We start from the raw sequence: 18,301 nt of genomic DNA, 5'->3' as shown, positions 1-18,301 counted from the left end.
TAGATCTTATCATACAGATAGTAAAAATGTAGTACTACTTTTTCCCTCTTTGTAGTTTGTAGTAATTATTCATTTATTTAATATATCATTGTAGGTATCCATCATACTTGGCACCCGAGGTAATTGCACAAGGAATTTTGAAAACCACCGATCATGTGCCAAGTGAAAAACCATTGCCTTCTGGCCCCAAATCAGATGTGTGGTCTCTTGGAATCATTTTATTTGAGCTTTGTGTGGTATGTATAAGGAAATATTAAACTAATAAAAAGAAATTGTGTGCTTATTAGAATAAGTTTTTCTGATAAGAAAGCTATTTAGTAATATGTTTTTGCTTTGTGGATTGACTAGATATAGGAATAAAAAGGCTTAAATCCAATATGACTTGTTAAAAAATCCTGTTTGACAATTTATTTGCTTATCATTTTGGTATCTTTATAAGTGTTTGTACTTTACTAAGTATAAAGAATTTACACTGTACTACGTATAAATAATTAAGTGGTTCTAGAAAGGCTTACACTAAAGCTGCTTACACTCTTTGATATGTTCATGCTCTCCCTTTCTGTGGTATTCTTTTTCCCTAAATACCTTCTTCTCTCCTGTTTTCTTATGTTTTCTACAAGACTCACTTTGTAGTTGAGTTGTGTTTTATGAGATCTTTCCCAGACATCCTCTATATTTATTAGGGCAAAGACTAAGCTGCTATTGAAAAGAAAGATATTAAAAATGTAGTAGCTTAAGGAACATACATGTTTTTCTCCCTGATTTAACAGTCCACTTCATGCACAAACCTAGGCTATGGCTCCACCAATCTCAAATGTCTGGTTTCCGAAGTTGTTTCTTTATCGCCTTTTAGGCATAAGGGAAGGAGAGAAGTGAGTTCATGGTAACTGTTTAAGAAGATGATCTAAAAGTGCAAAATCAACCCTTTACTTTTCATTGGTGACAGTTTACTCATGTGGCTACATTGCATATCTGTACAAGGGAGACTAAGAAGTACAGTCTTTAGCTGGACACATAAATATTGAGAAAGAAGATGAGAATGGATTTGGAGGGACAACTAACAGTCTCTCAGCCCTACTTTCAAATACCTGCCAGCATTAGGTCCTTATCTTCCTTGCTCTCCTCTTCTATTATAGCATGTGTCACATTTGTGTACTTTACTTGGACATTGAGGTCTTTAGAAGCAGAAATTTTTTGTCTGTATTATATAGTTGTTAGAAAAATTAAATGAAATAATATAAAGTACTTAGTACAGTCTGTTACATAGCAAATCGTCCATCAGTTATCTTTTATTATGAATATTAAAATATTTTATGATTAAGAAAAATATTTTATGATTATTTAACTTTAATCATAAAATATTTTAATATTCATAATAACATGGCAGCTTTACATATTGGCACTGCTTTTTCTAAGGGAAAATGCCATTTTACTTTTCATTGATATGAAATGATGGCAAATCTCATTTTTGTTTAAAATCATACCCTAAATGAAAACTCTTATTGGAGGAATGCCTGGGTGGCTCAGTTGGTTAAGCACCTGCCTTCCACTCGGGTCATGATCCTGGAGTTCCGGGATGGAGCCCCTCATTGGGCTCCCTGCTCAGCGGGGAGTCTGCTTCTCCCTCTGCCCCACCCCCTGCTTATGCTCTCACTCTCTCTCTCTCTCAAATAAATAATTAAAAAAAAAAAAGAAAAAGAAAACTCTTATTGGAATGTGAGGTATAAGTAAGTGTAAATGCGAAATATACAGCTTTTCCTTTTTTTTACATCACGTATATCTAAACTCTACTAATGATCAGGATATGTCTTCTATGAGTAATTCAATTCAGCAAATGTAGATGACTATTTACTCTGTGTATAGCATCATGACAAATGCAACAAGAGGTAAACTGTGATTAAGACACATTGTCAAAGAGCTTATAATTTAATTCAAATCCATAAACTTTGAAGATAAACATAGAAGAGCTATGTGAATTCCAAGAAAGGAAATATTAATTTCATAATAGGGGATTCATGACATTTTAAGTGATACTTAAGTTTAGACAATCTAGTTTTAGAATGGCATATTGAACATAAGCTTGAATCTTCCTCTACCTCATCAAACCTTTAGAATTGATATAAAATATTAAGATATAAGTTAATAGCACACTAACAACTAAAAAGGGAACTTTTGTACGCTAGAAATCCTAGGAAATAGAGGAAAAGCTAACCAAAACAGTTTTGCTAGGAAATTGTTGCCATGTCACCAAGAGGCTGTACAGCCACTCTGCTGCCCAGAAGTTTCTAGAGTCCCAAAGATGTACAGGTGAGTACATATCTGAGAAATACCAAGCACCTAAAACAATACATCTACAATACGATACATGCTGTAAATACATATATCTGCAATAAAAAAGAAACAACAAATAGAAAAATTTACACCATTGAAAGGACTTTAAAATAAAAGTATGTGTTCTTTAGGAGATAAAGGAAACAACTCCATTTATGAAACAATTATAGAAACTATGAATCAAGAATATTTGCTGAAAAGAAGAACCAGTTAAGAATTTTAAGAGAAAAAAATTGTAACTCTTGAAATAAAGAACTAAATAGATGGCAGAGGAAACTAGACACACCTTGTAGAAGGTAAAGCTGAGTAATTCTCCCAGATTATATCACAAAGAAATAAAGAGATTGAAAATATAAAAGAAATTTTAAAAGACAGGGGAGATAGATCCAGATGTTCTAATATCTGTCATATAGTAGTATCAGAAGCCGAGAGTAAAGTTCTTGGTTTGAAAGAACCCACTAATTACTTTGCAGAGCAAAAAAAAAAAAAAAAAAAAATTGCAACATACAACAACAAATACCTAGAAATCATAAACTTTTAGGAGATAACCAATAATGAAATAATGGGTAGCATTTATTAAGAACTTTTCAAAAGTCAGGTACGTTGCTAATCTCTATTATACTCCATACTCACACCAGTCTTATAAAATTTATCTAATTGTTATCTGTAATTTACAGATCAGGAAATTGAGGTACAAAGAAATTAAGCAACCTGTCCTAGTTACATAATAGTAAGTACTTGAGCAGATTTGTACCCATCAACTATACCCAAAGCTATACTCTTAACACGCCAAGCTGCCTTTACTAAGCTCTGATGACTTTATCAGTGTTAGTGAGAAAATCTTAAAATGTGTCAGAGAGATAAGACGTACTACCTACCAAGAATGAGATTGACATTAAACTTCTTACTAGCTTGGTTTTAAGAAAACAGTGGCACAATGCCATCAAAGTGCTAATAGAAAGTAATTTGAATTTTGAATTCTTTAACTCACAAAATTAACATTCAGAAGTGGGAATGAAATAAAGGATATATATAAAATTTTGATAGCCATGAAGAAAAAAATTACTAGTAGGGAAATCAGTCAAAATCATATGATCTTATGATATCATCAATCATATCATATCATCAGTATGCCTGAATAGACAGTATATTCACCGTATTGTAAGTAATCAAATTGAACTGTTGTGTGTGTGTGTATGTGTGTGTGTGTGTGTGTTCATCATAGGTAAATAAATAGTAAACACTTAGAATGAAAAGATACCTTAGAGTCATATCCTAGGAGATTTTGAATGCTAAACTGAGAAGTTTATATTTAGTTATATAAGGTATGGGGGACCATTTAAGTTTTTAAACAAGATATTGATAAAATCAAACCTGTATTTCTAAAAGATTAATAAGATAGTGTAAAAAGTTGAGAGAGGAATGGCAACTTTTTTTCAATGATCTCTCCATCTGTAGTTCTAGTTTCATAAATCTTTAAGAAATCTTTTTGCTTTCTCTTTATTAAAAAAGAACAGAGTCTTTTTTTCTCCACATAAAGACCAGGCTATCTTCTTAAGACTTTCCTTCTAAGTCTACTTAAAGGATCCTGTAAGTTTAATTTGTTTGTAAGAAAAGAATAATAGGCAACATTTATGAAGGAATTTTTATGTTCAAAAAATGTGAGGCGCTTTTTTATACATTCTGTAATCCTCACTGCAACCTGTATGGTATGTACAGTTAATGTTCCAATTTTATAAATGAGAAAAATGAAACTTAACGTGGTTAAGTATTTGCCCAGGTTATATAACTTGTGGTCAAAAGTCCAATTTGGCACACAATAGTTGCTTGACACATAATTGTTGAAGTTATGACTGATTCCAGACTCTATTTTAAGCAGCCCCTGAAGCTGAATAATAAGGAAACAATTAAAATACAATGTATGTATCATAAATATACCAGGTGCTATGGTATCGCAAAGGATGGTTGTCAAATTCATTGTGGGAGGAGGAAGGAGTGTCATTGAATGTTTCTTAATGGAGACAGCAGATTACCCGGATCATGATATATAAGTAAGAATTACTTGGGTAAATGTAAAGATAATATGAATCTTTCCACGGGTCATCTTAGTCTCTTAATCAAATAAGACTGGAATCTCTCTAGACAACCAGGTATATATAGGTCTCAAAAGTGAAGAATGCTTGAGAACAAACTAGAATGTAATGATCCTTAAATATATGAAATGTTTAAATCTTAAACTGATAATTTTTCTTTAGTGGAGCTAACTTTAAAAGTCAAATAAAACCTTTGAAGGAAAAAAGAGATACCTGATAAAATCATTTTCATCTCTGGGGGGAAAAAAATGCCTCCCTGAAAAAAGATGTAAATGTTAACACGAATTTCTTTTCCCATTTTATTCAGGGAAGAAAATTATTTCAGAGCTTGGATATTTCTGAAAGACTAAAATTTTTACTTACATTAGGTAAGTGTCTCACAAATGATTATGTTTGAACTACAAATATAACCTTTAGTAAGCATATACATTAAGAATGTGTTCTATAATAGTGAGTACACTGAAATATCCTGAATTTCTTTAATGTTCTAATGATCAATGGTAAGCATTAATAGGATAACTTAAGAAGTGCCTTCTGAAGTATTATTGTAGAGCTTTCCTTACTCATTAAGGAATTATAATGTGGATAGATATTTTCTTAGCTTCATGATCTAGCCAAGTAAACTAAGTTGTGAAATCAAAATATGAGAATAAATACACTTCTCTGTAGCAGTTTACCTTCAGACAATATATCTGAAGTTTTGAGCTTTCTATTTGATGAATCATGTGTGAATAATGACTGAGAAGAATATTTTTCCTTATAAGAAGCTCGTTTATTTTACATGTATATTAGACCCTAATGTGGTAATAAAGAAGAGAAAAACTGATAGAGAGCACTTTCTGTGAAAGAGTGACAGTTTGGTGTCCACGTTAATAGGGTTTACAAATAAGAATATGTATTGAAAAGTATCAACAAGTATCAAATAATAATGAATTATAAATATAATTGCATAAAATGTTACCATATTTACATTTAATTTCAAAGACTGATAATAAGGCTTTTAAGGAGTCTTAGAGATTTCTTAATATGGTCTACAGACTAAACTTATACTTTATTTTTTTAATTTTAATTCCAGTATAGTTAATATACAGTGTTATATTAATTTCAGGTGTACAATATGGTGATTCAACAATGTATAGACATTACTCAGGCCTCATCATGATAAATATATTCTTAATCCCCTTCACCTGTTTCACCTGCCCCCTCCCTCCACCCATCTCCCTTCTGGTAACCATCAGTTTGTTCTCTATAGTTGAGTCTGTTGTTTTTTTTTATTTGTCTCTTTATTTTTTCTTCATTTGTTTTGTTTCTTAAATTCTACATATGAGTGAAATCATATGGTATTTTTCTTTCTCTAACTTATTTCACTTAGCATTATACTCTCTAGATCCATCCATGTTGTTGCAAATGGCAGGAATCTGCTCTTTTTTGTAGCTAAGTAATATTCCACTGTGTATATATATACCACATCTTTGTTATCCATTCATCTATCAGTGGACGCTTGGGCTGCTTCCATAATTTGGCTATTGTAAATAATGCAATAAACATAGGGGTGCATATATCTTTTTGAATTAGTGTTTTCATATTCTTTTGGTAAATACCCAGTACTGGGATTACTGGATCATATTTTGAGGAACCTCTGTCCTGTTTTTCGCAGAGGCTGCATCAGTTTGCATTCCTACCAACAGTGCACAGGGTTCCTTTTTCTCCACGTCCTTGCCAACACTTTTTGTTTCTTGTGTTTTTTTTTTTTATTTTAGCCTGACAAGTGTGAGGTGGTATCTCATTGTGATTTTACTTTGCATTTCCCTGATAATGAGTACTATTGAACATTTTTTCATGTGTCTGTTAGCCATCTGTATGTCTTCTTTGGAGAAATGTCTGTTCATGTCTTCTGCCCATTTTTAGTTGGATTTTTTTTTTTTAAGGTGTTGAATTGTATAAGTTCTTATTTTATTTTACAGTATAGTTAACATACAGTGTTATATTAGTTTCAAGTGTACAATATAGTGATTCAAGAGTTGTCTAAGTTCTTTATATATTTTGGAAACTAACCCTTTATCAGATATGTCATTTGCAAATATCTTCACCCATTCAATAGGTTGTTTTTTGTTTTTGTTGGTTGTTTCCATCTCTGTGCAAAAGCTTTTTATTTTGATATAATCCCAACAGTTTATTTTTGCTTTTGTTTCCCTCGCCTCAGGAGACATATCTAGAAAGATGTTGCTACAGCCGATGTCAGAGAAATTCCTGCCTGTGATCTCTTCTAGGGTTTTTATGGTTTCGGGTCTCACAGTTAGGTTCTTAATCCATTTTTAGTTTATTTTTGTGTATGGTGTAAGAAAGTGGTCGTGTTTCATTCTTTTCATGTGGCTGTCCAGTTTTCCTAAGACCATTTGTTGAAGAGACTGTCTTTTTCCCATTGCATTTTCTTGCCTCCTCTGTGGAAGATAAATTGGCCATGTAAGCGTGAATTTATTTCTGGGCTCGCTCTTCTGTTCCATTGATCTATATGTCTGTTTTTATGCCAGTGCCATCGTGTTTTGATTACTACAACTTTGTAGTATTTCTTGAAATCTAGGATCATGATACCTCCAGTTTTGTTCTTCTTTTTCAAGATTGTTTTGGCTATTCAGGGTCTTTTGTGGCACAATACAAATCTTAGGATTATTTGTTCTAGTTCTGTGAAGTATGGTGTTGGTATTTTGATATGGATTGTAAAAATGTATACTTTAAATCCCCAGAGATGTGTGTACATTCTCCAAATTATGTAAATACAAAAGAGTAATATGTATATGTACATTACATATATAGGGAGAGAGAACAAGAGAATCTTCATCTTGAACCACTGCTTTATGTCACTATTTAGTGGCTATCTTCCAGTATCTGTAATTCAATTAATATTTAGTGTTTAAAGTCTTCATTTTTATCAAAAAATGTAAGGAAAGGTAACAAAGTCACAAGCTTTTTAATATTCCAAGTTCCAAAACTGCATAACACAATTTTTAAAAAAATTATATGAGTTCAGTTCTGATAGATAAGAAAAGTAGCATTAATTCATACAATTTTTCTGTTTTATAGATTGCGTAGATGACACTATAATAGTTCTGGCCGAAGAGCATGGTTGTCTGGACATTATAAAGGTTTGTCATTAATCTGTTATTGAAAATGTATGTATTTTGTATACTTGAGATCTAATAGCAAGCTATTTTAAAGCTATGTTTATTTCTGTTCAGATATTTGTTTTTTCATAGAGTGACAAGCTAATATAAATTAGTATAAAGTCCAAATAAAAACTTTTTAGAAAAATCAAAATGTCCTAGAATAGCAAACATTAGAGTAAAATATATTTTTAAATGGGTCATTTTAAGTAATTATTTTCTTTTTTAAAAATGTTTTATTTAAGTTCAATTTAATTAACATATAGTGTATTATTAGTTTCAGAGGTAGAATTTAGTTATTCGTCAGTTGCATATGACACCCAGTGCTCATTACATCACATGCCCTCCTTAATGCCCATCAACCAGTTTCCCCATCCCCCACCCCACTCCCTCCAGCAACCCTCAGTTTATTTCCTATGGTTAAGAGTCTCATGGTTTGTCCCCATCTCTGATTATGTCTTGTTATTTTTCCTCCCTTTCCCTTTGCTCCTCTGTTTCGTTTCTTAAATTCCACATATGAGTGAAATCATATGATTGTCTTTCTCTGATTGACTTATTATTTAGCTTAGCATAATACCCTCTAGTTCTCTCCACGTTGTTGCAAATGACAAGATTTCATTTTTTTAATGGCTGCGTAATATTCCAGTGTATATATACATACCACATCTTCTTTTTTTTTTTTTAAAGATTTTATTTCTTTATTTGACAGAGAGAGACATAGCGAGAGAGGGAACACAAGCAGGGGGAGTAGGAGAGGGAGAAGCAGGCTTCCCGCTGAGCAGGGAGCCCGATGTGGGGCTCGATCCCAGAACCCTGGGATCATGACCTGAGCCGAAGGCAGATGCTTAACGACTGAGCCACCCAGGAGCCCCTACATACCACATCTTCTTTATCCATTCATCTGTTGATGGACATCTGGGCTCTTTCTATAGTTTGGCTATTGTGGACACTGCTGCCATAAACATTGGGGTCCATGTATGCCTTCGAATCACTATGTTTTTATCCTTTGGATAAATTCCTAGTAGTGTAATTGCTGGCTCATAAGGTAGCTCTGTTTTCAACTTTTTGAGGAACCTCCATACTGTTTTCCAGAGTGGCTGCACCAGTTTGCATTCCCACCAACAGTGTAAGAGGGTTCCCCTTTCTCTGCATCCTTGCCAACATCTGTTGTTTCCTGACCTGTTAATTTTAGCCATTCTGACTGGTGTGAGTAAAATATATTTTTTAAATGGATCATTTTAAATAATTCTTTTCTTTTTTTATTTACCAGGACCTTCCCAAAAATGTGATAAATCTTTTGAAGAAGTGTCTCACCTTCCACCCTTCCAAGAGGTTGATAATATTAAGATTCAGAGATTATGCTGACATCTTTAATATATAAGTAGTTGGGTTTTTTTAATAATACTAATGGATTAAATAAGAATATTTACATATATATAGGAATACAAAATTGATCGCTAACAATTATATGTAATTGTTATATATATATAATTATATATATAATAATATAAAAGGATTTCTTAGAAGTATTATTATTTGTTTTCATTTGATGATATCACTGTTAGCCTTACAGTTGTCTTTCCTAAACTCCTTACGTATATGATATTTGAAAATACTGTATTCTAATTAGTCTTTAGAAAAACATCTTTATCAATACATGTTAGGAAGAGTGGAATGGTAAAAAAAAAAAAAAACATAATTTGGGGTAAACATGCCACATTAAGAGAGGAGGAAGAAAACCAAAAGGTAGTATTTAGAATTTTAATTAAGATATTCAGTAACACAGGTAAATCATGGTCAAGATAAAAGTAAAAAATGGAGATGTTCATATATAATACTCTTTGATAGATTATAAGATGCCAAAAGCACAAAAGGGAAAAAATTCAGCGTTTACTTACAGTCACTTCATTTTTATATACAAGTATACATCTAGACTCTGCTAAGGAGAGTTTTATTACTATTTTCTGTACTGGTGATGTATTTAAGACTTTTAACTATCCCCTTGAATGTGTGCCATTATTCTAGCAAATTTTTTAAGGGACATTTTCTAATGTTTATTTCTGTGCCTTGGAAAAATCAAACAAATTGCCAATCAATATTTAAGATTCTATTTATATTTCTCAGATACAAATCCATGTCTAAGTAACTTAAAGAAACATTGGTTTTGTTATGGTTGATTGCTGGTTATTTAGTGGTCAATTTGAGTTAGTGATAGTTCATTCAGTAATGCTGTAACATCATCCATGACACAAGTTTATAAGTACATTTTGCCATAGTTAATTTGGTTGGACCCACTGACAATAATGTTAATTGAAAATTTGGTAGATAACCGGGGAAATAATCATAGTTAACTAGACTAAAAGAAAAATGCACATGAAATATTGCAAAGTATGATTCTTTTTTTCATATTGAAGCAAACATATTCTTATAAATGTAGGCAAACATAGATATATTAAACTCCTCATCATAAAATATATTATCAATTCATATTTTTACAAAAAAAACTGATGTGCTATTGTATTTATTTAACTCAAGGATCAACAAACTCTTTTTGGTAAGGACCAGATAGCAAATATTTTTGATTTCATGGACCATACAGTCTCTGTCACAACTATTCAACACTGAACTTGTAGCTTAAAAGCAGCTAAAGACAATACTTAAATGAAATAGTATTGCTATGTTCCAATAAAACTTTACTTTTGGATACTGAAACTTGAGTTTTGTATAATTTTCACATATCACAAAAAAACAGTATTTTGATTTTTTCAACTATTTAAAAATGCAAAATCCATTTTTACCTCATGAGCCATACAAAAACAGACAGTAGGCGGATTTGACCCATGAGCCATAGTTTTCTGACCCCTGATATAAACTATATGCTAGCTCTTACCATTTTTTCTTACATTAATAAACTCTGTAGAAATTTGTTATTTTTCTTTTAATTTTTTCCAAAGCCATATGATTCATTTCATACCATATTCAGAAATAGGCCTACATCATATACTACAAAAGCCATGTATTATGAAAGTTTTGCCAAGTATCCTATCAGATTTCTCAATATAAGAAGAATATCCATATTTCCAATGCTCTTTTCTCATCACTATTTTTGAAATTAGGTAAGGCACTGACTAATTTGGCAACACTGTGATATATGGAAGTTTTTATTTTTGAAAAGAGTAATGAGACACACAGATCAGGGAATAAACATTAAAAGGTCAGCGTTACACAGCAGTTTAAGAAAAAAAGAAAGTTGATCTACCCGGGTAAACATGAATTATAATTAAAATAATAATTTTCTACTAATTATAACTTTTTAAATAAGAAGTGATACCAAGAATTTCTAATGATGAAATTTGTATCTCATTCATACTGTGTGTTTTAAATTTTTCTCAAGGCCAACCGCAGCTGAATTAATGCAGGACAAGGTATTTAGTGAAGTGTCACCTTTATATACTCCCTTTACCAAACCTGCCAGTCTGTTTTCATCTTCTTTGAGATGTGCTGATTTGACTCTGCCTGAGGATATCAGTCAGCTGTGTAAAGGTAATGATAAATAAGACAGAAGACAATATGTTTTATTTTTAGAGAAAGTACCCTTATCCTACTTTCAGTTTTGCATTTACCAACAACATATATATTACATTAGTGAGGCTTTATGGATACCTGTACGGGAATTAAGAGATAATTTTGGATATGCTTAAAATATAACTACCTAAGTTTTTAATCCTTTATTTTTTTTTTTAAGATTTTATTTATTTTTTTGACAAAGATAGAGAGAGAACACAAGTAGCAGAGCAGGCAGGCAGAGTGAGAGGGAGAAGCAGGCTCTCCACTGAAGAAGGAGCCTGACGCGGGGCTCGATCCCAGGACCCTGGGACTATGACCTGAGCCGAAGGCAGACACTTAATAGACTGAGTCACCCGGGCACCCATAATCCTTTAAGTTTAAATTGCTTTGGAGCAAGAACTTTAAGAATTGAGGAAGTGGAACCAAAAAAAAATTTGTTATGCAAACCAAAGTCCTATTTTCATCTCAAATCTTAATGCCAAAATTGCTTTCTAATTCCCAGTGGAATTTCTACTACATCAACATACATAATATCCTGTCCTATATAATTTATTATAAATTATATCTAAAAATTGTATTATAGGTAGAAGTCCATACCATTATATTCCACATAGTAAGAGAATATCAGTTTTTTTCTTTTCATTCATCTATGAAGATTACAACTCTCAGAATGTGTGTTTTAGTGGCACCAATAATACTCTTACACTGAAGAGTTACGATGTGAGTCATGGCAGGAAATATTTACTAAGCATTCATTCAGTCAAATATTTTTTTGAGTTCCTGCTATGTTCCATGCACTATAACTTTCATACCAAATGGTGAGGCAAATAAAAATTTATATTACTATTATAAATAAAGGTCAGTATGAACATAGTGCAGTGGAATCATAGCGTGCCTGAGACAATAAGAAAGACTCTTCAGAAGAGGGAACAATTGCCTCAAGACATGAAGGATGCAATAGTTCGTGTTAGTTAACTATCAAGTGCTTTTTTTTGTCCTTATCCCTTCCTCACAGAGCCTGATATATCTGGTATCTGTATGGAATATATATCCCGTATATCTCTAATATAGAGGGTAAAAATTCTTTTTTTCAAAGAAACTGAATGTACATCCAATATGTATATCTTCATTTCATCCTTTGTACAGTTTATAGTATGAATATTCTTAAAGGTACTCTTACTGTGTTCTTCAATTATTATTTTTTGAGAATATCAGCTATTATTGCCTGTTGCTTTTTAATCAAAACAAAAAGTGTGATAGCTCTCATTCTTTTCCATTTGCCATTAATAGATATAAACAGTGATTATCTGTCAGAAAGATCTATTGAAGAAGTATATTACCTTTGGTGTTTAGCTGGAGGTGACTTGGAGAAAGAGCTTGTCAACAAGGAAATCATTCGATCTAAACCACCTATCTGCACACTCCCCAAGTAAGGAAAGAAAGTTTCTCTTGGAAATGAAAAATATTTAGTAATAACGTTTTTTTAAAATTTGGGGTTTCTTTGGTAGACATTCCAACTAAGTGATTATGAAAGCAACTGGAAGTCAATACCTTATTTTCTTGGCCGAGGCTTTTAATTGAAGAATTCACATTAATATTTTCATTATTTTTAATATTTTAATAAATAATTTGCTTTATGATCTATTTGAAGTAGACCCATTATTATGGAATATCTTGTAATAATTGATGTTCAATAAATGAAAAATGTACAAGTCAGAAAGAATAGTAATATTCAAGAGAGTTAATAAACTAGGCTAGAGTGCCTATCATAAGTAACTATTTTTTATTTCCAATTACAATTGTAAATGTAAATGTACTCTTTGGCCTCATTGTCCTAGAGATCATTATGGTGCTAAATCACTGTTGTGAAAACTCTGCAGAACTGCATAAGATCTTGGACATCATCATATAAATTAGACTGAAAGTTAAATAACAGTACAACTCTAAGGATCAAAATTGTTACTGTTCCATTGCTCTTTGTATTTATTCATAAAGATGTGAACCTAAATCTCTTGAGTTTCACCAATGCTTTAAATTTTTAATTTTAGATTTTAGGACTAGATTTGATCATTGTAGGTAACAATACAAATTACATGCTGATCATTTTTTTCTTCACATGTTACATTTTTTGGTTAATGATTTGGATAGAACACTGGGTCTCTACTTTTTCTCCCCCTTAAACTGATTTTTAAGTCAGTTATATTTCTCACAAATTGAATTAAGCAGAACATCAGGAAATAAGTTGATGGAAATTCCAAGGTATATGTAAATTCTCAAAATTAATTCTCTGAAATCCTAAAGAAATTTTATACATTTATTATTCACTATTCTTTCTCCTGAGAAGTTACTATCATGATTTTTCTTCTTTATCATTTCTCACTCATATAAACTTCCTCAGGAGCACATAACACATATTGTCAAGAGAGTAATTTTAGCATTGAATCTGCATGAACAAAGAGGATAAATCACACTCTTGTATTCCTAAAATGCTTTATATTTATATACTGTATTCATATGAACTCAATTTGTACTTAAAAATGAGAATTATTTGGTGAAATATCAACCAGCAGTTACATATTTTTAAATTAATCCGTGTAGTCTAAAATTTCTTTGATGAGAGAATGATGATTTAGAATAAATTTTATTTTCTAGAAGAAGCAATAAATCAGATTTTGTGTGCTTGTTAAAATAATTATTTTTTTTAATCTCTTTTCAGTTTTCTCTTTGAAGATGGTGAAAGCTTTGGACAAGATCGAGATAGAAGCTCACTATTAGATGACACCACTGTGACATTGTCATTATGCCAGCTAAGAAATGTAAGAATGGTATTTTGACAAATCTACCTCAGATTTTTTTTTTAAATAAAACCTTACAGATATACATGAAGGCTTGAATTCCTCCCTAATCTCATAAAATATGTCAGAATTTCTTTAAGGTATGTGCCCAGGAGTGATATTATTGGGAAATAGGATCTGTACATCTTCAGCTTTAGTATATATTGTTCAATCATTCACAAAAGTAGTTGTATCTTTTTACCATTATTGGATAAGGTTTCTCATTTTCTATATACTTGGTAACACATGATATTATCAAATTTTTACAAAATTATTGCTCTAGAGGCACCTGGGTGGCTCAGTCGGTTAAGTGTCTGCCTTAGGCTCAGGTCATGATCTCAGGGTCCTGGGATCAAGCCCTGTTTGGGGCTCCCTGCTCAGTGGGGAGTCTGCTTCTCTCTCTCCTTCTGCCCCTCCCCCCCACTCCTGCGCTCTCTCTCTCTCTCTCTCTCTCAAATAAATAAATCTTAAAAAAATTTATTGCTCTAAAAGATATAGAATAGTGTTTTGCTATAATACTAATTTTTAATTCCCTGATTATAATGCAGTTACAAATCTCTTCATATTTCTTGGTAGTCTGTTTACCTCTTCTATATATTACTAGTTCATATCTTTTGTCAGTTTTTCTACTGGGTGCTTTCTTATTGATTTGAGGACTTCAAAAAATATATTCCAAATATGGAGTCTTTGTTGGCTATATGTAATGCATATATCTTCCAATCTGTGGCTTTTCCTTTAACTTTTGATGGTTTCTTTTAAGGAATATGATATTACTAGGCATAGGTTTTTCTTTTGGTATTTATCCCAGTTGATGTTTGTAGTTTCCTGGATCTTTGTTATTTCGTGTCTTTAATTTTGAAAATTTCTGTCATTTTTACTTCCAATATTTCTTTTGTTTCTTCCTTTCTTCTGATGTTTCTATAACACATAGATTACATCTTTTGATTCTTTATTAGAGTTTTTACCTCCATGCTTTTATTACCCACCTGTTCTTGCATGCTGTCCACTTTTTTCCTTAGAGCCCTTAGCATATTAATCAGAGTTATTTTAAATTACTGGCCTGATAATTTCAAACTCTCTGACATATCTGAGGCTGGTTCTGTAGCTTGCTTTGTTTCTTCAGAGTGTCTTTTTCACATTTTAGCATGCCTTGCCATTTTTTGTTGAAACCCTAACATGATTTACCAGTAAAAAGAACTATGGTAAATAGGCCTTTAGCTCAAGATATAGCTGTTTACTATTTGTGTAGCTTTTTTGTCAGAGGCTAAAATTTCCTCAACTATCCTTGTTCTTGTTTCCCCTGGTGTGTTTGGGTTTCCCTAGAGACCTTTTTTTTTTTTCCCCCTAGAGACTTTTTAAAATAGGGTTTAAGGCCTGCAGCTCTTTCAGCTGGAATCCCCTTTTATATAGGAGCTCTATTGACATGGAGGTATGGTAGGGAAGGGAAGGAGTTCTATAATCCTATGGTTAGGTCTCAGCCCTTTAGTGAACCTGTGTCTCTGGGCTGTGACCTTCATATAAAGCTTCTCAGCTTCCCTCCTTACCTTATTAGAGACAGGGAAACTAAAAGGCATCAGTATTGGGTATTCTTCTTCCCCACATCAATGACTCGGGCTGACTAAAGTCGGATATCCTCCCCTCCACCCCCAACACATGCAGTTCTTTCTTTACTTGAATATAGCAGGGTCTCCTCCAGTCTGGCTGCCTGTTCAACAGATGCCCAAGTCTTTGTCCCATTGTGCTTAAAACCCTAGGCCACAATTATCAGTATACTTTATTTCTAGCTTATATCCTTTCTCTCTAAGCCCAGCTTTGGGTCACCTATCATTGCATTTTTCTTATATTTTTAGGCTTTTCCTGTCATTTAATATTTTACATATTATGTAGTAGGAGGGAATTAGAATCTCTTATCTGCCATAATGCAAGGAATAGAGCATTTAAATATATAATTATTACTACATGATACACTAAACTTATCATCTCTTTGAAAAGAAAGAATGTGTATAGTGGATGAAATAAGTAGCAGTACAAAGCAACAAACAATAAACTACATCTAAATATATGGTTTTGACTGATTTGATTTTACCCTTAATTTGCTTCTTTAATTTAAATATAATCCAAAGTATATGAACATAAGTTAAATGAATACAAGGCTTTAATTTTACTTGCTTAATGACCTTACATTCCCACTTTTGAAATTTAAAATACTTTTTTCTATAATTATTAAGAAAAAAGTTTATGTTGCTGATTTTAAAAATAATATGGAAACCAAATAATTTTTACCTTCTACTTTTCTCTATTTTTGCCCTTTTTGTACTTTTAATATGCTAAATTTTTAATACAAAAAAAGCAGAAAAGTTACTTATAATATCTATGACTTTCAGGACAGTAAAACCCAAATTTTAAAACAATGTGCATATTAAATAATGGGGTAAAATTTGAGAAAATATTATTTTTCTACTTAGAATTTTAATCCACAAAAGAAACACCTAAAAGTTTAGAGGCAAAATGGGATAAATCTACAGCACATCAAATTTTAGAGAAAAGCCAGGCATAAAATCAGTGTTTGCCAGAGTCTCAGTGGTGGGTAAACGATTTTTCTTTGGCTTTTAAAAATTCTGAGGCTAACTCACGTGGGTGAGTACACAGTAACTCTAATCAACAGAAGATCAATGCTGGCTACACACAGAGCTTGAACTTCTGTGTCAGTCCCCACAGGAGCAGGTACTCTGCCTTCAAGTTGGAACTTGAACTGAAGAGCAGAGCAGCAGGCAAGATGACATTAACGTTAATCACCCTACTTAGGATGTGTCTATGATTTTACTTTACTATTGCCTGCCTTCTTATGTTTTTGAATATCTATAATCCTGGCAATGTTATTATTTGGAGTAACATTTATTATAATATGTTTGTGAAAAACAGAATGAAGAAAACTGAATTTTGTCAGCTGATTTACCAACTATTTGAATCATGCATGTTCAAAGTATGATGTGAGAAATTCTTTTGAATCCTTTTATTAGCACCTTACTTTTGTCTTAGTTTGTATTAATGTCAAGGCAAAAATAAATTGGACTCAAGTTTTAAATTAAGAGATGTGTATTAAAAAGTACCTTTTTGTATAATCTTCACATAATTTTAAAAAGTTTTATCCATTTATTCAATTTTATACTAATTTTAGCAATTCTGCCTTGTGTTTAGAAAACTATCATAATAGGTGTATAACATTTATGAGAAATGCCTGAAGGTAAAAAACCAAAACAACAAAGAATATTCTTTACAGCGAAACTTAATCACTGGAGGCATGGTGTATTTGCATGTTTACAATAAATGGATTTTAAATTCTGTTTTGTAGTTTCCTTGCTATATTTATAAATATATAATTTTACATCATTTTCCTTTTAAATAAAGATGACTATTTCTGTCTCAGATCTTAAATATCATAAATATTTTCTCTTTAAATTCAGAGGTTAAAAGATGTTGGTGGAGAAGCATTTTACCCACTACTTGAAGATGAGTGAGTATATATATATATATTCTTTTTACCATTATTTTTCTTTTCTGTTTCTATTAGATTGATAAGAAGCCTGCCTATTTTTTTGGAAAATTGTTTCCTAAGTAGAATACAAAAATGTGGTGTTCTGTTTTTTTTAATTTTATACATTTTGTCAATTTTTCTCCTTTTGTTTCTCTTTTATAGCCAGTCTAATTTACCTCATTCAAACAGCAATAATGAGTTGTCTGCAGCTGCCACTCTCCCTTTAATCATCCGAGAGAGGGACACAGAGTACCAACTAAACAGAATCATTCTCTTTGACAGGCTACTAAAGGTAGGATTCTAAAGTGTAAGGTGAAAGAGTCCATATACAATCTTTATTTTTTTTTATTTCATTGGTAATTCTTAGGGAATCTTGATGTCATGAGAACACTAATTCTTAGGACCTATTTTATCTGATTAATAATAAAAATGATACATGATAATAGTAAACAAAATTAAAAAGTAAAAACAAGATGAAGGAATCTATGCAAAACCACATTAGACAAAAGATATTTAATATCCTTGCTATTTAAAAAATACTTAAAAATCAATAGAGAAAAGGACTATCATTGAAACAGAGAAATGGATAAAAAACATAATAGAAATACAGCTAGTCAGTAAATCTATTCAAAATATGTATCCTAACTGGGACTGAAAAAAAATAGACTTTTTTTCCATATGGAATTAGCAAAGTGAGTAAATGTATATTGAGATTGGAACTCTCATTCTTCTGGAGTAAGTGTAAATTGGCTAAAGCATTCTATAAAGCTATTTTAAATT

The 18,301-nt window shown here is 31.8% G+C and overlaps 1 protein-coding gene across 4 annotated transcripts in view; it reads left to right on the top strand.

Annotated features, from left to right (window-relative positions):
• The window catches only part of TBCK (TBC1 domain containing kinase), a 243,483-nt gene that overhangs the window by 65,961 nt on the left and 159,221 nt on the right, over positions 1 to 18,301 (top strand). For all 4 annotated transcript variants that reach the window (XM_032400952.1, XM_032400950.1, XM_032400951.1 and 1 more), the window contains 9 exons: positions 95 to 236; positions 4,732 to 4,792; positions 7,506 to 7,567; positions 8,856 to 8,917; positions 10,980 to 11,128; positions 12,443 to 12,581; positions 13,869 to 13,968; positions 17,451 to 17,500; positions 17,684 to 17,813. In XM_032400952.1, the coding sequence (XP_032256843.1) occupies positions 95 to 236; positions 4,732 to 4,792; positions 7,506 to 7,567; positions 8,856 to 8,917; positions 10,980 to 11,128; positions 12,443 to 12,581; positions 13,869 to 13,968; positions 17,451 to 17,500; positions 17,684 to 17,813 (895 nt within the window). The remainder of the gene's footprint in view (positions 1 to 94; positions 237 to 4,731; positions 4,793 to 7,505; positions 7,568 to 8,855; positions 8,918 to 10,979; positions 11,129 to 12,442; positions 12,582 to 13,868; positions 13,969 to 17,450; positions 17,501 to 17,683; positions 17,814 to 18,301) is intronic.

This window comes from Phoca vitulina, unplaced genomic scaffold, assembly GCF_004348235.1.
Source record: "Phoca vitulina isolate PV1807 unplaced genomic scaffold, GSC_HSeal_1.0 scaffold3, whole genome shotgun sequence".
Classification (NCBI taxonomy): Eukaryota; Metazoa; Chordata; class Mammalia; order Carnivora; family Phocidae; genus Phoca; species Phoca vitulina.
Note: the sequence above shows the minus strand (reverse complement) of the source record. Positions and strands in the feature narration are given on the sequence as shown.